The sequence below is a fragment of the Salmo salar genome, chromosome 03, assembly GCF_965601325.2.
Source record: "Salmo salar chromosome 03, fSalSal1, whole genome shotgun sequence".
NCBI lineage: Eukaryota > Metazoa > Chordata > Actinopteri > Salmoniformes > Salmonidae > Salmo > Salmo salar.
Genome location: NC_138293.1, coordinates 14,892,651 through 14,920,528, shown reverse-complemented (window position 1 = coordinate 14,920,528; position 27,878 = coordinate 14,892,651). Strand labels below are relative to the sequence as shown.

The following is a 27,878-nucleotide window of genomic DNA, read 5'->3' as shown; positions in this document are numbered from 1 at the left end:
GCACCAACATCACGTCATTCGATTGGACGAGAGGGAACTGTCTAAAAAGTGATTGGTTGTACAAAGAGGTCGTGAACTGCAAATGCCACGAGTGGTGTCACGATTAGACCTCCCAATTGAAAACATTGCCAGAGATTTCTAATGTATCACTATTTCCATTATTTTCAGTATGGATTTAAATGAATCATATTTTTGCATCTCGGCCTCCTTGATTTTAATTTTTTGTGTTTGTGTGTTAATTTCTGATATTCCTGGCAAATTGTTGTTCTTAAATATGCAGAATGACCAAATAATATAATGCATGGAGATGAAGTCACTGGGTCATACCTTTTGATTCATGTCGTTGACAACATATCATGAGACATATAGCCGAATAAATTCCCTTCAAAATGAGACTGATCTCAGACATTTGATGAGAGAACAAATTTACAGCAGCATTTTCATAAAGAAATACAATTACTTTGAAGGTCATTTAAGAGGGAAGAAACACCATAAGGGGATAGTATCTACAGATGAGACATTAAATTGTGTCCCAATGTGCCACCATTTGAGTGCCAGATTCGACATACCTATATTTATATCACAAGTGGCTTTATATCACAACCCACTGAGACTTCGTGCTCCAGTCTCATGACTCCCACTGAACTCTGATCAACAAGGCACATTCTGATGGGAAGCAGGCTTTAGAGTGTGTTTATATGATAGATGTAGCTACTGTGTATTAGCCAATGGGTGGATAGAAGACTGCACCATCAGTAATAGTGACCTTTGGGCGTCTGTGTAACATTTAAGTAATCAATACTGTTATATCATCTGTTACAACTAACTTAATGAATGTGTGATTGAAGCCAGGATCACAGTATATAATGGAAAGCCTATTTATTTATGGTCAGATTGCCTCATGGTTTGCAATGGTGTTTAACTCATAGTAAATATTCTTGTCAGACCATTTGTGTCACACATGAACCTGACTGCCAGGGACTTTATCAATATTTGAGTCCAAAGGGGAGAAGAGAATAGGATTCATAGGCTTGGCAGCAGACCTATATAGTCCATGTTGAACTCTACCACTGGATTAAGACTCATAGAATGTCATGAAGGATTTCTTTGAACTTTGAATGCCCATTAATTTTCTTCTTTGTCGATCTCTCCACTCTACTTTACTTTTTAAATATACATTTCACTAAAGGACTCATGAATGCATGAAGTGGCAGTTTATTATTGAAGGAAGTGAAAGGAAGCTTCATGGGCATCTCCTTCCTCATTGGCGAGCAGGAGGCAAGTTCCTCCTCTGGTTGTGGTGTAGGACACTATGAACAAGAGGATGTGGTGTTTAAAAAACAGATAATAACAAATACTGATCATGCACAGCACTACCTGCATGCTTTATGTCTCACTCTGGATAGTCGGAAGGGGAGTGAGATCCACTTACATTTTTGTTGAGATATTTCTTTGGAAGCTTCGTGAATGAGATTAATAGGTGAAAAGAGAGTTTTGAAATGAGTTTTGAAAGAGTTGAAAGGACTGGTTGACAAAAAAGTAACAATTCTTGGGCCTCTCCTTCCTTGTTGGGGAGTAGGAGGCAAGATGGTCCTCTGATGCAGTTGCAAAACCCGTGTAGAAGACTGACAACAGCAAATCCCACTGGGCACAGATGTCAGTTCAACATCTAGTTTTGATTTACATTTGGTTGAGTTGTCAACTAACGTCACTTCAACGTTTAAAAAAAAATCACCATGTCATTGGATTTAGATTAAAAGTTGGGTGAAGAAAAGACGAAATGCCCTGACGTTCATGACTTGTTGTAAATCCTATCAGTTCATCATGTAGATTTTTTGGTGTGTTGAAATGATGTGGAAGCGATGTTGATTAAACCAGTTTTTGCACAGTGGGATGTCAGTAGGACTGAGTTGAAATGATTAGTTATGGCAGTGAAAATGAACACTTCTTGAGCCTCTCCTTCCTCGTTGTGGAGTAGGTGACGAGATGGTCCTCTGGTTGTGTTGCCAAATAACCAAAAGGACATTTCTACTGACGCTAGCTGTTGTCATGCCTAGACATGGCAGAGTATACCCTGATTAAAAAGAATTGGTTCTTTGGCCTTTCTGTCCTCTGTGAGGAGCAGGAGGCAAGATTTTCCTCTTGTCGTTGTGCATTCTCTGGTGTTGGAGTAGTGCAGAACACTGTGAACAAAGAACGTGGCGTTAGAAAATGGATAACAGAAAACACTGATCATGCACAGTACTACCTGTATGCTTTTGAAAGCAAAGTTAGTAATCTATTAGCTACATACTACTATAGTTGACATCAGCAGGATCCTTGGTGGTCTCAAGGGGAGCGATATCCCCTTTGTTGACTTTCTTGCTCTGATGATTTAAACGCGAGGAAAGAAGAATTTCAAAGAATGTCAAACAAGCTTAACATTTATTTTTGATTGCAGTCAAAATACCAATACATTTACTGTCCAAGTTGATCTCAATGCCTTGCCCAAAATAATGAAGACTGGGTTTTACCTTTATGAGACTGATCTTTGGGAGCTTAGGAAATGAGAATGTCAAGCTCTTGACTTTGTTTGTTGGTTTGGTCATCAAAGATCTGTCGCACTCACGGTTGATCGGGTGGACAGATGAGGTTGAATCAGTGGGCAGTGGTGCCGTGTTGCTACAAAGCCTTCCATTAATGTTCTCTCCGGGGGGAGACATATCCATTTCACTGGCTGTCTCAACCACCTGTCTTGTGATCGTAAAGACATCTATGATCACACGGCAAATCATTGAAAGAGGGTTGCAGCACCCTGGGCTAACTTCAGAACTCATCACCTGAGAGGGAGTGACTGGTCGGATGTTCTGACATGACCTGGCAACCTCAACCACTGCAGATGGAGGGAGGAGGGCAGTGAGCAGCTGCTCCAAAAGGGTCTTTATAGATCTCTCGGTGATAGTATATGCTATCTCCAGCAAACCCTTCCTTGAGATCTCCCTTTGAAGTTCCCCTGTCATGCTGGACTTTGGCAGAGCAGATTCTGATTTTGACCTGTCAGCTACAGATTGTGCTGTTAGTGTGCTGTTCACCATCAAAAGGTTTCGCAGCTGGTCGACTAACTTGTCAGTGTGAGGACGAAGAATACCAGAGGAGAGGAGGATCTCCAGGCTCTTCTCTGCTGACGCTGCATCCTCACGGCTGAGCACCATCCTCTCCATTAACTCAGACACAGCCTTTTTTGCATAACTTAATCCCTCTGCGTCTGACCAAGTTGCAGGGCTCTTTCTGCCACTTTCAGCCACTCTTCTCTCTGAGGAGACAGGGCTGTCCAGTCCACCTCCCTGGTGGTGCAGACTCTGCTCTGGCGTTTCTGGGGTAGTGATAATGCTTCTACCCCTGTCACTTCCAGAAGTGGTCAAAGTAGCAGTCTTCTGGACGTCGACCATGCTGAAAGTGGTGCTGGTTGAAGAAGTTGTCCTGGAACAAGCCTTAGACAAGCCTTCATCAACACGTTCTTCCTGCACCATACTTTCTGGTGTCAACTTTGATGGGACCCTGCCGTATAGCTCCACTGAATCCTCTGTATGAGGCATGGATCCAACGTGGAAGAGCATTCCCCCGATGGAGGGAAGTAGAGAATCATCGGATTCCGACTGAAGAACTTCACTGACCTCTGTGATCTCCTCCCTAGAGGGTTCAGAAACTGTACTAGATCCAGCTTTCTCTGCTGCCTCTTGCTCTGTACCCTCGTCAGATGATGCTGGCAGTTCAACAACTAGCCTGTGCTCTTGTTGTGCCCTCTCGCTGCTCTGTTTGATCCCCTTGGAGATACTCCTCATTTTTGCTGACAAAACACGAACAAAGCTGTTAAAACAACGTTTCAACGGTCTACTTCCTTCCTTGTTACCATCCCTGTCTCCCTCTGCTGATGAGGTGATCAAAGGAACTCCTTGGCCCTCAACCGCTGCCAACCCATCTTTGCTATAGAGCTTGGCAGATCCCACTATAGTAAGTAATTGTGATCCCGAGCAGGTTTGTTGGAGAGCCCTGGACAGGGCGGCATTGATCTGCTGCACTACCGCCTTTACAATGGCTCTGGCTTGCCTGTCAAAGACACTCTGGAATAGCTGTTGCTCTAGCTGGTTAGCTGCCAAGTAGATGTCCTGCAGCACTTCAATCACTCTATCTTGGACGTCTGTGTATATCATATCCTGAGTGATACCAAAAAGCTCCTCCAGAGGGTCCATCAGGATTTGGAGGCTCACTTGTGTGCCTGAACTGTGTGCAACTTCATCATGTGCCTCAGTGGAGGTAAGGGATCTGTAATAGACAATAATGTACACCGTTGGGAACATACAAAGAGTTTCATTCCAAATGTTTGTTGTATTGTGAAGAAAATGTCCTGAATGCACTCATGACTCCATTCTATGCCTTGTGAAAGCCTAAAACTGTAAGATTGTATTTTATAACTTGTTGGCAATAGAAAAATCTTTGAAATTATGCCCACCTGACCCAGATTGTGATTTATAATGAACCGTTCTTAGGACTGCGTAAACAACAACAGTAATTGTGTTCCAAACAAAACAACTACAAGTGTGCTTGGTCTAATTCTTCAACGGCACAGCTAGGAGATTTTAATAAAGCACCTTAGAGTTGAAGACTCTTGAGTCATAAAAAGTGCATGGAAATTACTAAGGAACTGTGCACACTTTGGAGAGGTGTGTGGCCACTTGGAAACACCAGTTAGACCTCTCACTCAAACCCTATTATGTTACTGAGTGTATCCAGAGTGTTTTCAGATTTGTTTATCAACAAATGCAGCAAAAATGTTGCCAACAGTCAATTTCAAATGTGCATAAATATCAACAGTGTAATGTTTGGATTCAGTCTTGTCAGGTGAACTGTTGTGTTCTCACCTTTAGTCTAATAATTTCCCCATAATCTCCAAATTGCTACCATGGTTATTAATATACTTTCCATATTTCTTCTGTTAGAAACATTTTAATGTAGCCCTATCCATATAGGCCAATTCCCATGAGTGTAAGGGGTTAAACAATGGATATATAGCGTTTAGCAACTAAACACATTTTAAAGCTAAAATCTATTAATTCAAATTCTGAGAATAGTACTATTAATATTAAAATAGTAATCATTTACACACAAAGGTGAGAAATGTGCATTTTGCAACAAAACTCTTACTATCAGATAAGTGATGTCATAGACCACCTGTTTAGGACCTTTTTTCAACTCTTACAAGAATGAGAATGGAATGAATAATGTAGTCAAACGAAATGAACATACAATCTTGACTGGTAGGGGGTGGGCGACCGTACACTACTGCAATACGTCTTCAAGCTTCCACTCCTCTCCGGAATTGGGCTGCTTTCAAAGTGAACTGTTCTCGACAGAGAGCGACAATCCATAGTGTCCATGTCCAGCACTCTGTCGTTCTCCTCCTGCAGAATACTGGAGAAGTAAATCCGGTCCAGGGTGAATGAAGATAAGTCGATATTGAGCACCTTGGCCTCCACCTCATTTTCAGCCCCATGTGCGTCAATAGATGTAAGGGATCTACAACAGACAATGAACAATAACATTGGGTTTATTCAGATAACTTTCATAGATCTAGGATTTGTTTTCAACTTCCACATTTAAAATTAAAGTAAGAATGAGAAAAGCATAGGCTGTCACAGAATTGGTAAAAAAAAATACTTACGGTTTTGAAGCGTAGGGAGCTGCCGAGCGTACACCACTGCAATATGGCTTTGTGCTTCCACTCCTCTCCGGAATTGGTCTGCTTTCAAAGCTAATTGTTCTTGAGAGACAATCCTCAGTGTCCATGTCTAGCACTCTGTCCATCTCCTCCTGAAGAGTTCTCAAGGAGGCTATCTGGTCCAGGGTTGGCAAGGAGTCACAGTCAACGACTGTGGGCATCAGGGTGTCATTATCTACAGGCATCTTGACCTCCACCTCATCACATGTATCCACCCTCAGGACCTCTTGGTACTGCAGCTGCTCTAGGCTCTCCGCTGAGTTGTTATCCGTGTTGACCGTAGATGTAAGGGACACTAGAGGAAAGAAGATGATATATCTGACACATTGCTGGTGTTATCATAGTGATACAATAAAGTCATCAAGTAAAGATTAAACACTGACCTGAGTCAAAGCTTGGAATACATCCAAGTGAACACCCAGCAGAGGACAAACCTAGGTTTCCCTGTTTCGAGACAATTGTAAACCGTGTCAAATATACTAATATAGGCAATGCAGCAATCATAACATTTAATAGCACATTGAGTTCATGAAATGCAGCTGTTACACTGGGTAAAAGAGCAAGAGCTAAATGCGTTTGACGAGAGTCCCCTTGGCTTTTGAAGGCAGGTTGGCAGGTTATTTGTGAGAAATGTACTGACAGTAACATAAGATGATTGCTACCTTCAGTCTCTTCCTCTGACTTTCAGTTGCTTCCACTTGTTCACCATTTTCTTGTGTTTGACTGTCCATCACTTGATCCAGGGAGCTAAGCATGTCATTCTGTGAGCATGAAAATCTATTGATTAATAGCTTACTAGGCTAAAGGTACTAGATAACATATTGTAGATTATAGATTGCTATCATGTTTTATGCTTTCAACTAGACCCAGCAGATTAGAAGACATTTTATGCTCAAGATTTATTCAACAATTTCAATATTCATTTTTCACCGTGTGTTCCATTGCTCCAAGGAAGGACACATCTGTCACGGGCAGGACAGCAGGCTCAGGAGACGGGTCCCTGTAGGCCACAGCACGTCTGAGTTAACCATTGAGATTTGGTTGTTGAGTGTATTTAGTGGTCGTAAGTGGTTGTTGAGCACCTATATAGATCCATTTTAGATCTGTCAGTCTGTCTTGTCTGTCTGCTTTAAAAATAGCTACCTGGACTTCTCAGGGGACGCCTCGGACTCCTCGGGACCAGTTCCCTCGATTTTCACAATGTAGTCAGACATTTTTAGGATGATGTTGTCTGAAGATAAACATATATCTTATTCCCACAACTCAATTAAATTCATGTGTTTTCAGGTTTTAAAGGGGCAATCAGCAGTTGTTTCGCAAAAAAGCTGAGAGATGGGGCTGGAGACGTAACCGCTCTCAAATTCATAGACAGAGCTATGGACGCAAGGACTGACCATCCATTATATCACAATTATAGTTGGAACCATGTTTTGAGGGTATATAATGTTTGTTTACATTTACTTTGTTTACACAGATTGGAGTTAAACAAGCTTATATTTGGGGGTCTGATGGGATATGACAATTGAACTAAGCTCATGTGCCATTTAAACGTTTTTTCAAGAATCAAATGGGTACATATCATTAATAAGTCCGGAAATGGATGTAGGGCCTAGCAACTGCTCTAACTTTGTTAAATTATTTAGCTATATAACTTTTTGTAAATAACAAAATAAAAGATCAATGGTACCTCAAAACCGTTTTGTCGGTGTGACTTACAAAGTTGAGATGAGAAAGATGACAATTTCAGTTGAGCAAGACTAGTGGCATCCAGTGAAAGTGATGAAATACATGAATGTTGGTGACATATAGTGGTTTATGCGAGAATTACAGGAGGGGCGTTTAAACCCAAACCACCCTATAGCCTAGTCCCACCACCACGTAGCTAATAATCATTATTTTTCATTGACACCCTTATGGGTGTTAATCCTCAGTGCCCTGTTAGCAACACGTTAACCACGTTTATCAAACATCTAGAAAACTCAAGCGGAAACTGAAGGGGCAGAGAAACATTTCCCTGCGTGTGCCTCGTGTCAGTTTAACATTACATAGAAACATACGGCAGCATTTCCTTTTCCTAGCCTCAGCCACAGGCTTTCGTCTCCTGAGTGAAGCCTGGAGCCGAGGCTGGCAACGCATTATCGGGTCATCTGCTAGACAAGTCGCAGTGGTCTACAATCAAAATACATGTACCTCGTGGATTAGTCTACATTAGCCTCTGTGACAGACTTTGACCTCACGCAGTCTGAGCGGGTGTCCTTTCCTAGCTGATGGTAGGTAGGCCTGAAAACTGACTGACTCCTTGATGAAGAACTGACCCAAGAAGTCCTGTCACGCTCATGTTCAGGTGACGTATTTCTGGACCAGATTACGTCATAGGCGAAAGAAGGAAAACAAAATACCCCACGACAACAATAGGCTACACTTCTATAGTATATCATCTTGCCTTGTATCTTGGGACATATGCCGCGTTCAAAATAACTGGGAACTCGAAAATCTCCGACTTCAGCGCGTTCAAGACCAATGGGAACTCGAACACAACGAGCTCCGACTGGGAACAATCGGAATTCCAAGTCGGAAACGCTGGCATCTTTCTGGATCTCCAATCTGAAGATCACCGTTGTCATGATTTGACCTCATTTCCCTCCCTGAGTTCCCAGTTGTCTCGAAACTGCCACTTCATCTTTGGAATAAAACTTATACATATACGAATAAATATAAACTACCCTTGTATCATGTCAATGATGATCGCCAGAGATGACCACAATGACACAGCTGACATGTAAGCCAACTACTGGAGTGAAATCTGGGTTAATGTTAACTAGCTAGCTGGTGACAATGTGTGACGTCAATTAATTCTCTACTCTGTTTTACTTCATGGAAATGTAACATGCCATACATTTATTTAAAAAACAGCAAGATGACATACTGGAATCAAAACAAAAGTGCCATTGTGAAGAAAAAAAACTAAACAATGATATCAGTAGGCTTTTAGATATTTATTATTCGGCTGAAGAAGCCTGCTCAAAGCCAGTAGAAAACAGAAAGATCCAGGGGTCTAACACTGGAGCATACACACACAAGCATTTCACTACACCCGCAATAACATCTGCTAAATGTGTATGTGACCAATAAAGTTTGATACAGAAGAAAAGCTTAAAATAACTCAACTTTTTTTTAAATAAAGGAGGTATCAACGTCAAGACCCAACTCCACTGCCTCAAGGGGAAAATGGCATTTTCTGAGAATAACAAAAACACATCCAACAGCAAGAGGCATCAACTGCTTGAACTCTTACAATGAAACAGGGGGGGGAGAAAGAAAAAAAAAATAATAAAAGAGAGAGAGATACCTAGTCAGTTGTACAACTAAATGCATTCAACTGAAATGTGTCTTCTGTATTGAATCTAACCCCTCAGAGGTGAAGGGAACTAAAAAAATATTTAAAAAAAACACTTCATGAGATAAGTGGAAGATAAATGTTTTCAGATGAACTAAGAGACATTTTGTGACCCAGTAGCATAATGGACTGAACTACAGCTTTTTGAAAACAGCCAGTCACAGAGGAATGACTAAATTAATGCTACATTTGCTTTAAAATTAACTTCAACGAAATACTGACACCACAGAAAATGTTCCAATGTTCCATCAATAACATGTTATATTCCAAATCTTTGAGTTCTATGAGCACGTCATAAATACAGTAAAGTTGCTGAGCATATCCTGAGTGGGTTCTAGGTGAGTTTGGCTGTACCAGCAGACGTCTGACTAAGTGCACAGTTCTGAGGAGTAAAAGGTGAAATAAAAAAACAAAAAGGCCTGAGTCAGATGTAACCAAAATATTGTTGTGGTTTGTTGCCGATGCCAATCTTGCGGTCAAGTGATTGAAATACAAAAACAATTGTCTTTCGAGACTTAAGTTGCATAGGCGGCTTTAAGAATTTAAGAATGATTATTTTTTTAGTAAAAAGGTCCATGAGATTTTTGCATTCAATGTTCGCACTGATCAAAGTCATAAAATAACCGCACAGAGGGAAGAAAACTAAGGAACAAAGTCCTTTAAGAGGTTCATAAATGTAACTGTAGATATTTAAAAGTACAATGATTGCATATAAAAAAATGCAGCAAAAATGTATATCTTCAGAACATATATTGTAGAACACAAGTAAAAACGTGGGTACATTACTCAACCTTTCAAATGTAACAAGGCCTAACAGTATCAGTTACCGCATGACACATGAATTCAGTCACTAACGTTCTTTCGCACAAGCTCAGCCCTCAAAGCAAATTCTACCAGTAATTAATAATGTGTTAGAAAAAGTCTGAGTAAAATCTTGACATAGTGTAGATTTGGACTAGAACAGTGAAATTAATACTATTCATAGTGAGATGATTTGCAGAACATTAAGCAGAGATTAGAGCTAGAGGTTACACGCTTTCAGCTGCCAAAGAAACTTCATATCTAAGTGATTTTATGAGCCTGGGTACAACGGGTTCAGGAGAATTGCTGTATGACAGGCTGAACTTGATACAGTATGTGCAATCAAATCCAAATCGTAAAAAATGAACTGTGTCTCACTACACACTCTCAAGGCATATCAATAAAAACAAGTAGAAAAGTAAAGATATATATAATAATTCATAATAAACAATAATAATAAACGGGTTTGCAGCAGCACAACATCATCTCTGTTGTTTGAGTCCCTCTCGAACATCAACTACTCACAAACAGGCACACTTTCAACATATCAGGTCAGGCGCAAAGACACTCAAACACCATTCACACCCCCTACCTAGCCACTCTAAACACCATTCATTTTACATTCTGCCAAAGCTTATCTCTTAACCTCTTCAGTTTACAAAATCGAAACAGATCTGAAACACAAAAGACAAGTCACAGAAAGACCATATCACTGGAAATGCAAGCGCCGTTCCAGACTGGGCAACACTTGGGAAGCCCGATCTCAGAAGGAGAGTGCAAATAAGCAATTAGGCCCGAGGTGGTGTGGTATATGGCCAATATACCACGTCTAAGGGCTGTTCATATATCACAAACCCCTGAGGTGCCTTATTGCTATTATAAACTGGTTACCAATGTAGTTAGAGCAGTAAAAATACATTTTTGTCATACTCGTGGTATACGGTCTGATATACCACAGCTTTCAGCCAATCAGCATTCAGAACCACCCAGTTTATAATGCTTTATAAACGCTGTGTAAACATGTTGAGCGCTACGTACATGTAATAAACTACGTAAGCGCTATGACAAGTTTAGGAGGCAGTGACGCCCTCCCACTCCACCAGGTATTGAACCTTGCCGTCCAGGGTGACCCGGCGAGCTAGGATGCGGTACTTCTCCCCGCACTCCAGGCGGCCTGCCACCCCAAAGTAGCTACTGATTGAGCTCTTCAGGTGGGACAGCTGACCACCTTGGCACAGCCCGTGCACTATGTCCGTGGAGTGGAGCCCTGGCAGGGGGTTGGGGGACTCTGGGAGGTGGTGGGGGTCTGGCTGGTGAGGGGGGATCTCAGGGTTGGGGGGCTGGAGGGGTGCCCGACGTGGCCGGCCCCGTCTCCTCTTCAGGGGGGGCTGGGCGATGGGCCAGTGGCGACCCGTGAACGTCTTACTGGAGCTACACAAGCTGGGGAGGAATAGGGAAGAGAGAGCAAGAGAGAGAATTAGTGAGGTTGTGCACTGATGTTGGGCGATTAGGTCTGGCTCGCAGTCAGCGTTCCAATTCATCCCAAAGGTGTTCGATGGGGTTGAGGTCAGGGCTCTGTGCAGGCCAGTCAAGTTCTTCCACACCAATAGACAAATCATTTCTGTATGGACCTCGCTTTGGGCATAGGAGCACCGTCATGCTGAAACATGAAAGGGCCTTCCCCAAACTGTTGTCAAAGTTGGAAGTACAGAATCGTCTAGAATGTCACTATGCGGTAGGATTTCCCTTCACTGTAACTAAGGGGCCTAGCCCGAACCATGAAAAAACAGGCCCAGACCATTATTCCTCCTCCACCAAACCTCACAGTTGGCAATATGCATTGGGGCAGGTAGCGTTATCCTGGCATCCACCAAACCCAGATTCGTCCGTCGGACTGCCAGATGGTGAAGCTTGATTCATCACTCCTGAGAAGGTGTTTCCACTGCTCCAGATTTCTATGGTAGCGAGCTTTACACCACTCCAACCGACACTTGGCATTGCGCATGGGGATCTTAGGCTTATGTGAGGCTGCTCGGCCATGGAAACCCATTTCATGAAGCTCCCAACAAACAGTTATTGTGCTGGCGTTGCTTCAAGAGGCAGTACAGAACTCGGTAGTGAGTGTTGCAACTGAGGACAGACAATTGTTACGCGCTTCAGCACATGGTGGTCCCATTCTGGGAGCTTGTTTGGCCTACTACTTCGCGGCTGAGATGTAGTTGCTCCAAGACATTTCCACTTCACAATAACAGCACTTAGAGTTGACTGGGGCAGCTCTAGCAGGGTAGAAATTTGACGAACTGACTTGTTGGAAAGGTGGCATCCTATGACGGTGCCACATTGAAAGTCACTGAGCTCTTCAGTACAGGCCATTCTACTGCCAATGTTTGTCTACGGCGATTGCATGGCTGCATGCTCGATTTTATACACAGCAGCTGGCATGGCTGAAATAGCCTAATCAACTAATTTGAAGGGATGTCCACATACTTGGTGTACCATAATGCTATTGTAGAATGTACCTGGACTGTCTGGAGAGGCTAGTTGAGGTAGTTTCAGTGGTGCGGACGGCACTGATGGATTCCATCTCGGAGGTACTGGAGGAGGGAAGAGATCTGTCACTCCTGCTGCTGGGAGTAAAGAAGAACACCACCATTCAACAGTTTCACAAACTGAGCAAAAGTTTCACAAATTACATTTTTGGGGGATAGCTGACCTCCTTAAGGACTGGGAATCCAGAGGTGGTGGTGGCTTCATATCCTTCAGGGAGGGATAAAAGAGGTATTACACATCTCAATGGATGAACAACATACCTCTCAACATGTTTTAACTTGGGTAAAGGTGTTAACGTCGATCAATACAAGTAGTATTAAACACACACACCTGGGCCAAGAGTTCACTGGAGCGACTTAGCTTGGCCAGAGTCGCCAGGGAGTGACCTCCCTGCTTCTTCATCTTCTTGGCCTTCTTCACCACACCATTGGTTACTTCACTGGAACAACAAGATTCACACCGTCAAATTGAGTCATCATAGTTTACTGAAAACAAAAGGATAGTTCTCTTTTCTGGTCCCTTATCTTACCAGTCAACTTCTGGCTAACCAAACCCAACCAAAAGTAATCAGATAAAAACAAAAAAAACAGCCTTACCAGGATATCTAGCATGCAAAAAAATGTGTTTTTAAATTAGTTTCTCCTAACATAATTTAGTAAAAACTTGAGTTCCACCTTGTGTTGGTAAGGGGCTTGATAGCCTTCCTGCCTTTGATCTTGATCTCGTTGGAGGCCCTCTCTGGCTCCCCTCTGTCGGCCAGCAGGTCAGAGCTCTGGGGTCCCGGAGGAAAACGGATCCTCAGCCCAAAGAGGTGCTTCTTCTTCTTGATCTCCTTCCCTGACATGAACCTAAGAGAGATGGACAAATGAGGGTGGATTTGTATGCTAACATTAGAGAAATCATAAGGTCAGAGAGTTACTCACATGCTGTGGTTGCTATTCAGTGCTTCCAAAATACTTTCATATCGGTCCGACTGAGGAGTGGCTGAAAGCTGGATTTGGAAAAATGAAAAAGTCAGATTTATTTAGTGTTAAAATGTCATATTGCTGTATCAAATAAAATAAACTCAACAAAAATATGTTTTTGTTTCATGAGGTGAAATAAAAGATACCAGAAATGTTCCAGACGAACAAAAAGCTTATTTCTCTAAAATGTGCAGAAATGTGATTACATCCCTGTTAATGACCATTTCTCCTTTGCCAAGATAATCCATCCACCTGACAGCGCGAGGGAGAGAAAGGAGGGGGCAGGTAGAACAGCGCGAGGGAGAGAGAGGAGGCAGGCAGAACAGCATGCATATATCTTAGTAATCTGGATCTCGCAATATCTTGTATGCCTCGCAAATTCACCAAAGTAGCCCAAAGTTCGCCTCTTCCTCTCTGGTTTTTATTTAAAATCACGCAACTTTCCCCAGGCAAAATATCCAAGATGGCGTAGCAGTCAGAGGTCTGTTGTCTTGTCCCGTCCCATATATATATATTAAAACCCTTTTCTTTTTTTAAATTTCAATTTCCATCTACGAACTGAACATACTCTCCTGCAAGAGCCGGAAGAACCGGAACCCCCATCAGGAGCTAGCCAGCTAACTAGCTACTAGTCAGTTAGCCACTGCTAGCAGTCATCACTGTTAACACGGACATCAGCCAGCCTCAGCCCGATCAATCCCTGCCAATCTGCACAGCGCAATATCAACCCAGAGCATATCGGACTGCTTTTTCTCTACCATATTCTCCGGATTCCTACCGCAAGCTCTGAACCTTTACACCGGATCATCGCAGCTGGTATCCGAGAGGCTACTCCTGGCTAACGTCTCTGTCCCGAAGCAAGCACCAGCCTGGAGCTAGCCTCGAGCCAGGCCCATCTCCTGGCTAGCTGAAGATGTCCATCAGCCAATTCTTGTGCTACAATACATATTTTGCCATTGGCCTGGACCCTTTTACTGCCGACACAGAGCCCCGCCGATCCATCACGACTGGTCTGCCGACGTAACCGTCCGAGGGGGTTTCAACAGGCTCCTCCGTTGCGACGTCCCATCTGCTAGCCCCGACCCGCTAGTTGTCTGAATCGCCGTGTCTCCAGCTCGCCTACCTACTCACTGGACCCTATGATCACTCGGCTAAGCATGTCTCTCCCTAATGTCAATATGCCTTGTCCATTGCTGTTTTTGTTAGTGATGGTCTTATTTCACTGTAGAGTCTCCAGCCTTGCTCAATATGCCGTAGCTAGCCCTTTTGTTCCACCCCCCACACATGCGGTGACCTCACCTGGTCTATGATGTCTCTAGAGACAAAACCTCTCATCGTCACTCAATGCCTAGGTTTACCTATACTGTATTCACATCCTACCATACCCTTGTCTGTACATTATGCCTTGAATCTATTCTACCATGCCCAAAAATCTGCTCCTTTTACTCTCTGTTCCGAACGCACGAGACGACCAGTTCTTATAGCCTTTAGCCGTACCCTTATCCTACTCCTCCTCTGGTTATGTAGAGGTTAACCCAGGCCCTGCAGTGCCTAGCTCCACTCCCATTCCCCAGGCGCTCTCATTTGTTGACTTCTGTAACCGTAAAAGCCTTGGTTTCATGCATGTTAACATTAGAAGCCACCTCAAGTTTGTTTTATTACTGCTTTAGCACACTCCGCCAACCCGGATGTCATAGCCGTGTCTGATTCCTGGTTTAGGAAGGCCAACAAATATCCTAAAATTTCAATCACTTACTATAACATTTTCCGACAAGATAAAACTTCCAAAGGGGGCAGAGTTGCAATCTACTGCAGAGATAGCCTGCAGAGTTCTGTCATACTATCCAGGTCTGTGCCCAAACAATTCAAGCTTCTACTTTTAAAAATCCACCTTTCCAGAAAGAAGTCTTTCACCGTTCCCGCTTGTTATAGACCACCTTCAGCCCCCAGCTGTGCCCTGGACACCATATGTGAATTGATTGCCCACCCATCTACCTTCAGAGATCGTACTGTTAGGTGACCTAAACTGGGACATGCTTAACACCCCGGCCGTCCCACAATCTAAACTAGATGCCCTCAATCTCACACAAATTATCAAGGAACCTACCAGGTACAACCCTAAATCCGTAACCATCGGCACCCTCTTAGATATCATCCTGACAACTTGCCCTCTAAATACACCTCTGCTGTCTTTAACCAGGATCTCAGCGATCATTGCCTTATTGACTGCGTGCGTAATGGGTCCGCGGTCAAACGACCACCCCTCATCACTATCAAACGCTCCCTAAAACACTTCAGCAAGCAGGCCTTTCTAATCGACCTAGCCTGGGTATCCCGGAAGGATATTGGCCTCATCCCTTCAGTAAAGGATGCCTGGTTGCTCTTTAAAAGTGATTTCCTCTCCATCTTAAATAAGCATGCCCCATTCAAAAAATGTAGAACTAAGAACAGATATAGACCTTGGTTCACCCGACTTGACTGCCCTTGACCGACACAAAAACATCCGGTCGCGTTATACATTAGCATCGAATAGCCCCCGCGATATGCAGCTTTTCAGGGAAGTCAGGAACCAATATACTCAGTCAGTTTGAAAAAGCTAGCCTTGGCTTTCCTCACAGAAATGTGCATCCTGTAGCACTAATTCAAAAAGGTTTTGGGACACTGTAAAGTCCATGGAGAATAAGAGCACCTCCTCCCAGCTGCCCACTGCACTGAAGACAGGAAACATTGTCACCACCGATAAATCTACAATAATCGATAATTTCAGTAAGCATTTTTCTACAGCTGGCCATGCTACCCCTACCACGGCCAACATCTCAGCACCCCCTGCAGCAACTTGCCCAAGCCCCCCCCGCTTCTCCTTCACCGAAATCCAGACAGCTGATGTTCTGAAAGAGCTGCAAAATCTGGATCCTATCAAATCAGCTGGACTAGACAATCTGGACCCTCTCTTTCTAAAATGATCAGCCAAAATTGTTGCAACCCCTATTACTAGCCTATTCAACCTCTTCGTGTCGTCTAAGATCCCCAAAGATTGGAAAGCTGCCGCGGTCATCCCCGTCTTCAAAGGGGGGAAAACTCTAGACCCAAACTGTTATAGACCTATATCCATCCTGCCCTGCCTTTCTAAAATCTTCGAAAGCCAAGTTAAACAGATCACCGACCATTTTGAATCCCACCATACCTTCTCCACTATGCAATCTGGTTTCCGAGCTGGTCATGGGTGCACGCTCAAGGTCCTAAGCGATGTCATAACCGCCATCGATAAAAGACATTACTGTACAGCCGTCTTCATCGACCTGGCCAAGGCTTTCGACTCTGTCAATCACCGCATTCTTATCAGCAGACTCAATAACCTTGCCATCTCAAATGACTGCCTCGCCTGGTTCACCAACTACTTCTCAGACAGAGTTCAGTGTGTCAAACCGAAGGGCCTATGTTCCGGACCTCTGGCAGTCTCTATGGGGGTGCCACAGGGTTCAATTCTCGGGCCGACTCGCTTCTCTGTATACATCAATGATGTCGCTCTTGCTGCTGGTGATTCTCTGATCCACCTCTATGCAGACGACACCATTCTGTATACATGTGGCCCTTCTTTGGGCACTGTGCTAACAAACCTCCAAACGAGCTTCAATGCCATACAACACTCCTTCCAAGGCCTCCAACTGCTTTTAAATGCAAGTAAAACTAAGTGCATGCTCTTCAACCGATTACTGCCCGCAACCTCCCGCCCGACTAGCATCACTACTCTGGACGGTACTGACTTAGAATATGTGGACAACTCCAAATACCTAAATACCTGTAAACTCTCCTTCCAGGCTCACATTAAGCATCTCCAATCCAAAATTAAATCTAGAATTGGCTTCTTATTTCGCAACAAAGCCTCTTCACTCATGCTGACAAACATACCCTCGTAAAACTGACTATCCTACTGATCCTTGACTTCGGCGATGTCATTTCCAAAATAGCCTCCAACACTCTACTCAGCAAACTGGATGTAGTCTATCACAGTGCCATCCGTTTTGTTACCAAAACCCGAAATACTACACACCACTGCGACCTGTACGCTCTCACTACATATTCGTCGCCAAACCCACTGGCTCCAGGTCATCTAAAAGTCTATGCTAGGTAAAGCCCAGCCTTCTCAGCTCATTGGTCACCATAGCAACACCCACCCGTAGCACACGCTCCAGCAGGTATATTTCACTGGTCACCCCCAAAGCCAACACTTCCTTTGGCCGCCTTTCCTTCCAGTTCTCTGCTGTCAATGACTGGAACGAATTGCAATTTTTTTTTTTTTTTTTTTAATCACTGAAGCTGGAGTCATATCTCCCTTTCTAACTTTAAGCATCAGCTGTCAGAGCAGCTTACCGATAACTGTACATAGCCAATCTGTAAATAGCACACCCAACTACCTCATCCCCATATTGTTACTTATCCTCTTGCTCTTTTGCACCCCAGTAGCTCTACTTGCACATCATCATCTGCACATCACTCCAGTGTTAATGCTAAATTGTAATTATTTCACCTCATGGCCTATTTATTGCCTTACCTCCCTACTCTTCTACATTTCCACACACTGTACATAGATTTTTCTATTGTGTTATTGACTGTGTTTGTTTATGTGTAACTCGGTGTTGTTTTTGTCACACTGCTTTGCTTCATCTTGACCAGGTCGCGGTTGTAAATGAGAACTTGTTCTCAACTGGCCTACCTGGTTAAATAAATAAAAAAAGGTCTTTATAGCCTATCACAGTGATAACGGTACTGTGATAAAAATAAAAAAAATGGGGGGGGGGACTATTTTTTTTTCTTGATGTCAAGGATCACAATTTTGTTTAAGCGTTTTACCGTTTAAACATTCACACCCCTATTCCCAACTGTGTCAAGCTTCGTCCTACCTCCCCGAGCTGCAGTTGCTCCCAGTTGTCATTGATGTAAGTCATCAGCTCCAGCTCAGAATCAAAGTACTTCTTCTTGTGAATCACACTCATGTTGTAGAGGCTCAGATGTGCAACGTCCACCCTATTGGACAGAAACAAGGAAGGAAGCACAGAACAGCCACAAGTCAATGATTCAGTATGGGGATTGACGTGGAATAGAATAGCTTCATTTTGCTTAGAGGGAACGATGATAGACTACTACTCCAGTTTCATAAAACATATACACACACATATATACATATACACCCACATACACACTGTACTACTGTTAAACTGATTCAGTGTCATTGGGGTATCTTGTTTGCTTCAACACGGGAAATAGATCAACGGCTAGAGTGAATAACATCAATCCGTCTCGTACACCAATCAATTCGACACAAGTTTCTCTCACCATCTAAGAGGCAGTCGTTTGAGGAACTCTGGTTCACTACTGCAAACTGAGCAAATAAATAGATAGAACCTGGTGAGAAAGAAGCACAAGAGTAGATTTATTTTCTTGCATGTCATAGGTAGTCACTCGGGCACATGCTTCCTGAGAGATGACTTATCATACGAGGCTTTAAAGGGGCGGTTGTTTAGTACCTGTCTCCATAGAGCATGGGCGTCTTAAAACACTGGATACACGCCTCGTGGAACCACTGCTTACACCTGTTGCACTGCAGCATCTTCAGGTACCAGCTAAAGGAGAGAGGGGTTAAAACAGAGGACGTGTGTGTGTGTGTGTGTGTGTGTGTGTGTGTGTGTGTGTGTGTGTGTGGTGTGTTACACACTCTCCAGGCCCTCCACAGTAGCAGTAGCATTGCTGGATGTTGGTCTTGTGGCCCTGGTCCCACACCAGGTCCTTCAGGGAATAAGGCAGAGAGTGCTTCAGCTCCTGCAGGGCTTTGGGACCCTTCTGTCAGAGAACACATACACCGGACTGTGAGCTCAATTTGGTTGGAGCGTCACCTTACTATTACTACGACCTTTTCACACAGTGGTTTTGTAATATGAATATTATGTGTGGGTTCACTTTCCAGTGTTTTCATATTACATTATGTTATATTGTATTACGAACTGGGTGGTTCGAGCCCTGAATGCTGATTGTCTGAAAACCGTGGTACAGACTGTATACCACGGGTATGACAAAACATGCATTTTTACTGCTCTAATTACATTAATAATAGCAATAAGGTACCTCAGGTATTTGTGGTACATGGCCAATATACCACAGCTAAGTGCTTTAGCCAGGCACTCAGCGTTGTGTCGTGCAGAGAACAGCCCTTAGACGTGGTATATTGGCCATATACCACACCCCCTCAGACCTTATTGCTTAATTAGTGTATTTCTTTTTGTGTACCTTGCATGCTGAACTCACTAAATGTAAATGGACAATATACACAGACAAAACATTAGGAACACCGTCCTAATATTGCGTTTCACCCCCCACTTTTGTCCTCAGAACAGCCTCAATTCGTCAGGGCATGGACTCTACAAGGTGTCGAAAGCATTCCACAGGGATGCTGGCCCATGTTGACTCCAATGCTTCCCACAGTTGTATCAAGTTGGCTGAATGTCCTTTGGGTGGCACCATTCTTGATACACATGAGAAACTGTTGAGTGAAAAACCCTGCAGCGTTGCAGTTCTTGACAAACCAGTGCACCTTGCACCTACAACCACACCCCATTCAAAGGAACTTAAATCTTTTGTCTTACCCATTCACTCTTTGAATGGTACACATACACAATCCATGTCTCAATTGTCTCAAGGCTTAAAAATCCTTCTTTAACCGGTCTCCGCCCCTTCATCTACACTGATTAAAGTGGATTTAACAGGTGACATCAATAAGGGATCATAGCTTTCACCTGGTCAGTCTATGTCATGGAAAGAGCAGGTGTTCCTAATGTTTTGTACACCCAGTGTTAGTAATCATAGTATGGTAAGTACCTCTGTTGTGGCGAACACACACTCCCTACAGAGCCACTTCTCATCGGTGTCGATCAGGCTGGAGTCGATGATGGGGGAGTGGCAGAGCTGGTGGTATCCTGAAAAGAAAAGATGGGTCACAGTAAAGAGAGAATTACTATTGTATCAATACATTTTTCCAGTGGTGGGACCTCTAATGACTAGATAGCAAACAAGGAATCCTTAAATGGGATATGAACCTACAAACATCTGGTCCCAAGCATAATTTTCCAACCTCGTCTTTGCGCTACAGGACAAAGAAGTTACAGTGGGTTTTGACCAGAGGCAGAACCCTATTGACAACGCGTCGCTCCACTTGAAATTTGCATAACGTTTTTCCACCCCTCACCCACCCACAATTTCTCTGCATGTCCTCATTGAAAATTAACGGGGGCAGAACGTCTCTTGCCGAATTCGTTGTTGGTGAAAATCCACTTAGGAAGGTGATTAAGCCCTACCTTGTCCACATTGTTAGGAAGGTGATTAAGCCCTACCTTGTCCACATTGTTAGGAAGGTGATTAACTTCTTTGGGAACGGGGGGCAGTATTGAATAGCTTGGATGAATAAGGTGCCCAGAGTAAACTGCCTGCTACTCAGGCCCAGAAGCTAGAACATGCATATAATTAGCAGATTTGGATAGAAAACACTAACGTTTCCAAAACTGTTAAAATAATGTCTGTGAGTATAACCTGTTTGGGATAGGGGGCAGTATTTTCACAGCCGGATAAAAAAACGTACCCGATTTAATCTGGTTATTACTCCTGCCCAGAAACTAGAATATGCATATAATTAGTAGATTTGGATAGAAAACACCCTAAAGTTTCTAAAACTGTTTGAATGGTGTCTGAGTATAACAGAACTCATATGGCAGGCCAAAACCTGAGAAGATTCTATATGGGAAGTGCCCTGTCTGACCATTTCTTGGCCTTCTGTAGCCTCTTTATCAAAAATACAGGATCTCTGCTGTAATGTGACATTTTCTAAGGCTCCCATAGGCTCTCAGAAGGCACCAGAACGTGGAACGATAACTCTGCAGTATCTGGGCGAAAAACAGTAGGGGTTTTGGAGAGTGCTCCTTCTGAGAACAATGACACTGGTGCGCGCGTGCATGTGAAGACTCCATTTTCTTATTTCAGTGTTTGAACGGATACAACGTCTCCCGGTTGGAATATTATCGCTATTTTACGAGGAAAATCGCATAAAAATTGATTTTAAACAGCGTTTGACATGCGAAGTACGGTAATGGAATATTTTGAATTTTTTTTGTCACGAAACGCGCCGGCGCATCACCCTTCGGATAGTGATTTGAACGCACTAACAAAACTGAGCTATTTGGATATAACTATGGATTATTTGGAACCAAAACAACATTGGGTGTTGAAGTAGAAGTCCTGGGAGTGCATTCTGACGAAGAACAGCAAAGGTAATCCAATTTTTCTTATAGTAAATCTGAGTTTGGTGAGTGCCAAACTTGGTGGGTGTCAAAATAGCTAGCCGTGATGGCCGGGCTATCTACTCAGAATATTGCAAAATGTGCTTTCACCGAAAAGCTATTTTAAAATTGGACACCGCGATTGCATTAAGGAGTTCTGTATCTATAATTCTTAAAATAATTGTTATGTTTTTTGTGAACGTTTATCGTGAGTAATTTAGTAAATTCACCAGAAGTTTGCGGTGGGTATGCTAGTTCTGAACAAAACATGCTAATGTAAAAAGCTGGTTTTTTATATAAATATGAACTTGATTGAACAAAACATGCATGTATTGTATAACATAATGTCCTAGGAGTGTTATCTGATGAAGATCAAAGGTTAGTGCTGCATTTAGCTGTGGTTTTGGTTGTGACATATATGGTAGCTTGAAAAATGGGTGTGTGATTATTTCTGGCTGGGTACTCTCCTGACATAATCTAATGTTTTGCTTTCATTGTAAAGCCTTTTTGAAATCGGACAATGTGGTTAGATAAAGGAGAGTCTTGTCTTTAAAATGGTGTAAAATAGTCATATGTTTGAAAAATTGAAGTTTTTGCATTTTTTAGGTATTTGTAATTCGCGCCACGCTATACCATTGGATATTGGTGAGGCGTTCCGCTAGCGGAACATCTGTCCCTAACAGGTTTTAACAGAACTCATATGGCAGGCAAAAACCTGAGAAAAATCCAACCAGGAAGTGGGAAATCTGAGGTTTGTAGTTTTTTTAAGTGATTGCCTACCCAATATACTGTGTCTTTGGGGTCAGATTGCACTTCCTAGATGTCAGTCTTTAGAACGTTGTTTCATGCTTCTACTGTGAAAGGGGAGCGAATAAGAGCTGTTTGAACCAGGGGTCTGGCTGAAATCCTTGAGTTGTTTATCACGCGTGGCCGTGAGCTCCGTTCCCTTTCCTTTCTAAAGACAAAGGAATTGTCCGGTTGGAATATTATTGAAGATTTATGATAAAAATATCCTAAAGATTGATTATATACATCGTTTGACATGTTTCTACGAACTACAATGGAACTTTTTTTACTTTTCGTCTGGACTTTGTGAGCGTGCCTTGTGCATTTGGATTTCTGGACTAAACGCGTGAACAAAAAGGAGGTATTTGGACATAAAGATGAAGTTTATCGAACAAAATGAACATTTGTCTAACATGGAGACCTGGGAGTGCAATCAGATGAAGATGAAAGGTAAGTGATTAATTTTAACGCTATTTCTGACTTTTGTGACACCTCTCCTTGGTTGGAAAATGGCTGTATGGTTTTCTGTGGCTAGGCGCTGATTTAACATAATCGCATGGTGTGCTTTTGCCGTAAAGCCTTTTTGAAATCAGACACTGTGGCTGGATTAACAAGAACTTTCTTTAAAATGGTGTATAATACTTGTATGTTTGAGGAATTTTAATTATGAGATTTCTGTTTGAATTTGGCGCCCTGCAATTTCACTGGCTGTTGGCGAGGTTAAGCCCTACCCTGTCCACATTGTTAGGAAGGTGATTAAGCCTTACCCTGTCCACATTGTTAGGAAGGCGATTAAGCCCTACCCTGTCCACACTGTTAGGAAGGCGATTAAGCCCTACCCTGTCCACACTGTTAGGAAGGCGATTAAGCCCTACCCTGTCCACACTGTTCGGAAGGCGATTAAGCCCTACCCTGTCCACACTGTTCGGAAGGCGATTAAGCCCTACCCTGTCCACATTGTTAGGAGTGCGATTAAGCCCTACCTTGTCCACACTTGTCGCAGATGACAATCTCGTTGGGATCCTCTGAGCACTCATCCTGGCATATTGTGCATACCATGTCCTCTCCTCCCTCGTCCCCTAAAAAAACACAGGTAGGATGGGTCATTCCTCTAGATCAGGGTTTCCCAAACTCAGTCCTGGGGCCCCTCCTGGGTGCACATTTCGTTTTTTGCCCTAGCACTACACAGCTGATTCAAATAATCAAAGCTTGATGATAAATTGGTTATTTGAGTCAGGGTGTAGTGCTAGGGGAAAAAAACTAAACGTGCACCCATGGGGGGATCAAGTTTGTGAAACTCTGCTCTAAACGATCAACAACGCATAACAGTTAACGTTTGTACTTTATAACTGACAAACAAAGGTGCGAGACCATGGTGGGAAGTCTCCATTTCACCAATGTGATGTGTGCACAGTGCTATATGCAGTACCATCTCCACAAACCTATCCCCATGTGCTACCAATCCAACATAATCAAACAAGATATGCTACTTTCACCCAAAGTTCACTGAAAAAGGAATCTGTCATTCATATCCAGTCCAAAGAGGGAGGGACCCTTTTTGAAGTGGATGTCATTTAATATAGAAGTTAAACACTTATTTTTCGCAACACCTGCAACCTCACTAAATAAAATGGCATAGCCTAGCATGCTGACCACACCACTCCCGTCACGTGCACGGCAAAATAATGCATGTTATTCAATCATTGCACCCACACTGCTCGCGCGTGTCTGCGTAGCAAGGTGCTAAAATATAACTTGGTTCTATTTGTGACGCTTGACGTGCTGAAAGTCCCACCTCCTCATTGGTTTTTAGGAGCATATACCCACGTGGGTGATTGAAAGATGAACTGAGGTCCACACTCCAGTCCATTCGGTAATGCACCTTAAAAGTTGGTTGCCAACCGCCATATAAAGTCGAAAGAAGAAGCCAGAAGGAGGAGAGATTACTAGAAACAAACCTTGACCCTTTTATCTGTGGATGAATTGTCGGAGTAGAGGACCAAGTGCATTTCAGGTAAAATAACAACGCAATGTTTATCTCAGGACAAATTAGCTAGCTAACTTGCCATAAATATTTAATGCGTTTCGACCTGTCCCCAAATTAATATAGTTGGTTCAGAGTCCGTTTTGATATTTCAACCTGCGTGTCCTGATCGTGTCTGGTGTAGGTGGACAAAATGGCAATGGCGCACACACGGTCTGGTCAGAGTGTACGCATCAGTGCACAGGCCCTAGAATATGAACTTTATAACTTTAGGTGACACTAGTTGAGAGGCCCAACAAATTAATTCCTACTCAAATACAACTGGGGGTGCCATTTGAGGTTCAACATAACACAATCATATTTTTCTGCCACTTAGAACAAATACGATTGTGCAATTCCAATATGTCAAACATCAGTCATCTAACTAAAATAGGTGTTAATTAATGACAATCTAATTTCTAGGCCCCTCCCTGAAGTGTGACTCGTTAACATGTATAAAATTAACATGTATGAACACAGTAACACAGGCTGAGGAGTGCCTTCCCTATGCTTGTCTGTGGGGAATTTACAGTTGGTGTAGGAAATTCTGTGGTCTGTTAACTGTCTGGGACAAATTACAAAAGATAAACCAGGAGGAGATGGAAGAAACCTCAACCAAGGATATCAAGACAACCGGAGATAGAATGAATGAGGGCAAGCCTAACGGAATGAATAAACACATTTAACTGAAAAACTGTACATCCTGGAGAAGAAATCATACTTTCTGAAAGCAAAATTCTAAGGATTCTGCCCACTGTCTATTGGCAATATCTGTGGAGAAAATAGAAAGGCATGTATTTTTACTAGCAGACAGCTTTTTCTTAAGAGTGTAATACACACATATTACACAGATGGCAAATATCCAACAAGATGAAAGTTCAACATACTATCAAGTAAGCATAAAACGGTCCATCGCATTGACTATCAAAAATATGACGAACTTGACATGGAGCACGTCTTGTGCAGAAGAACTACTTGCCTGTCTGAATGTCCTTCCACAGAACCCAGGATTTGGACCGATCTTCAAAGACAACAAAGCAGCGGTGCTTGTCCTTATTTATCTGAGGGAGGAAGAAAAAAAAGATCAAGATCCTTTACTGCAAAATGACATAAGATATGTTTGAAATTATATTTACACCAAATTGAAACTTTCCACCTAGTAACTACAGCTGCTTACCTTTGTGATAGTCCCTAAATAAAACAGCCCATCCGACCATCGGGCTAGGACCTCTTGTCCCTCTTCAAACTTGTAGACGAGCTTGGTGTCTGTGTCCACTCCATGTCTATCCTCGGTAGAGTGGACGCTGGTCAGGGACACTGGCGTCTTGCACTGCTGCCGAAGGGAATGTGCTTTCTGCTGGTGGACCGGCAAGTGCTCTAATGCCGTTGAGTCTCTGTCATATTGGAAGAGAGAGGTGAATTAATTCCTACATCGTCCCCCCCCCAAAAAAAGAAATTGGTGTCACTGTCAAACGTTGTCATTGTATTGAAGCTACAGATCAGTTGAGTCTCACCGTAGCAGTATATCTGAGACACAATAAAAGGGGATTATTTCAATGGGAACACTGGAAAGCCAAATCACACTTTTTAAGTAACAGTATCCAGCCATGCACGCTACTCAATAGAGAATTGTCTAGAATTTGACAGGTTGCGTCAACTCAGCTGTCAAGTAACTCAACATACTAGATATCTGTGAGAAAAGGAATAGTCTTGATGTGTTAGAGCCCTATCCCACTCTGCACCGTCACTTTTTCCTTTTGTTCGTGGGCTAGTTAGCTAGCTAGCTGTCTGGACATTTGCATCCGGGATGAAATAATGAATTGATACAATTAACGGCACATACGTTTTCAGTTCAATGGCTAGCTGGATACATCATGTATGCAATTAATCTTAGCAGTTGTCTACAGGCACAGGTATCGAGCTATAACAGACGGGATGATTCTGGAGCGCAACCTCAGCGAATAACATGTTATTTTGATAAGTTTGCGAGCTACCTCATTCGGTCAGTTAGGAGGGTCAAAATGCCACATATATTGAAATACTCGGTCGTAACCGGTGATTGGCGTCTTGTCCGAATATCGGTAAATCTCCTTGAAATGCTCCTCTCAAAATATGACACAATATAAATGTTGTTTAGAAAATAACAAACGGGTCATTCTCCCCTAATACATTCGCCATTTTTATTTCCCGCTGATATGGGAGTGCATTGTGGGAAGCGCTCGGTCAACCATGGCAGAAAGGGAGGCCCCAGTCGGCGGGAGATTTGTTTCCCTCCAGCAGTTAGTGTTGTTTCGCCCACCAAGCAAGGAGTTTTTCTATGGAGTTCAATGAGAGAGTGTCAAATTTGGTCAACAAAAAAAATGTATGGCTTATTTGCTACGATCCAATAGAAGTTTCATAATGCTAAATATAAGTAGGGAAGGTGACATCCCGGAAACTTAAAGAAAAAACACTTTATAGTCGGAGATGGCTATGCATGTTCATTAAATGAGGCTAGTAGCATAGCGTCTCTCTCAATTGAATACACACAGTTGATGTCAACAACCCTCATAGAATATTTAAAAAAGAACAACAATAATGAGATGTATCCACCAATAAGGCGGCAGCGAGACAGCCAGCAATGCCGCTTTGTGGACAACGACTCCCACTGTAAAGGCGGAGAGACATGTATCTTGGCACTATATCAATCATCTTTGACCCACTAGATACATTTGAAAATGAAGGCAGGACACTTTTCCACCCACGACCCACTTAAAAATATATGTTTTACTGTCAGGACCAGTCCAATTATTATTATCTACACTTATTGTTTAGTCCCACATAGACTGCATATCCAGCTTGTGAGCCCACAACTAAATTGTGTGCATAGTGGATATGGCAACCTACTATTCTGGGATACTTTTGAAGTTTTGGAAAATGTATAGCTGTAGTAGACTAGCCTATAGTTATTCATATATCATTTACATTTTAGTCATTTAAAAGATGCTCTTATCCAGAGCGACTTACAGTAGTGAGTGCATACATTTCATTTCATACATTTTTTTCTCCGTACTGGTCCCCCGTGGGAATCGAACCCACAACCCTGGCGTTGCAAACACCATGCTCTACCAACTGAGCCACCAATATTCATATTTGTAATATTATTTTAGTTCCAATCAAATATATGAATTAATCAACCGTCCACTTGTCGGCGCTAGAAAACCATACACCATCTTCACATCTGTTACTATAAATAGTCCTGTAACATTGTGTATTGTTACATTGTGTAACATTTACATAT

General features: G+C 42.8%; 2 protein-coding genes across 4 annotated transcripts; both read right to left on the bottom strand.

Moving 5' to 3' along the window:
* Positions 1–1,199: 1,199 nt before the first annotated feature.
* On the bottom strand, positions 1,200–8,535 carry LOC106598918 (uncharacterized). Its single transcript, XM_082973290.1, has 11 exons — positions 7,946–8,535; positions 6,899–6,986; positions 6,686–6,755; positions 6,418–6,516; positions 6,139–6,199; positions 5,699–6,050; positions 5,284–5,553; positions 2,514–4,302; positions 2,294–2,366; positions 1,433–2,183; positions 1,200–1,310 (listed from the first exon to the last, which is right to left on the bottom strand). Exons 2-10 carry the CDS (start codon positions 6,967–6,969, stop codon positions 2,038–2,040), a joined length of 2,931 nt encoding a protein of 976 aa, XP_082829416.1. The 5' UTR covers positions 6,970–6,986; positions 7,946–8,535; the 3' UTR covers positions 1,200–1,310; positions 1,433–2,037.
* A 201-nt stretch (positions 8,536–8,736) lies between these two features.
* mtf2 (metal response element binding transcription factor 2) lies at positions 8,737–26,817 on the bottom strand. 3 transcript variants are annotated; one of them, XM_014189945.3, is made up of 15 exons: positions 26,593–26,817; positions 25,776–25,992; positions 25,578–25,659; positions 23,559–23,654; positions 20,339–20,436; positions 19,182–19,306; positions 18,994–19,089; positions 18,803–18,871; positions 18,370–18,493; positions 13,427–13,494; positions 13,178–13,351; positions 12,834–12,942; positions 12,667–12,710; positions 12,473–12,580; positions 8,737–11,393 (listed from the first exon to the last, which is right to left on the bottom strand). In XM_014189945.3, the coding sequence occupies exons 1-15, from the start codon at positions 26,595–26,597 to the stop codon at positions 11,024–11,026; spliced, it is 1,785 nt and encodes a 594-aa protein (XP_014045420.3). In that variant the 5' UTR covers positions 26,598–26,817; the 3' UTR covers positions 8,737–11,023. The 3 variants fall into 3 exon arrangements, with proteins under 3 accessions (XP_014045420.3, XP_014045422.3, XP_014045424.3); XM_014189947.3 differs by having other exon boundaries at positions 12,473–12,577; XM_014189949.3 differs by having other exon boundaries at positions 12,473–12,574.
* Between the last annotated feature and the right edge of the window lie 1,061 nt (positions 26,818–27,878).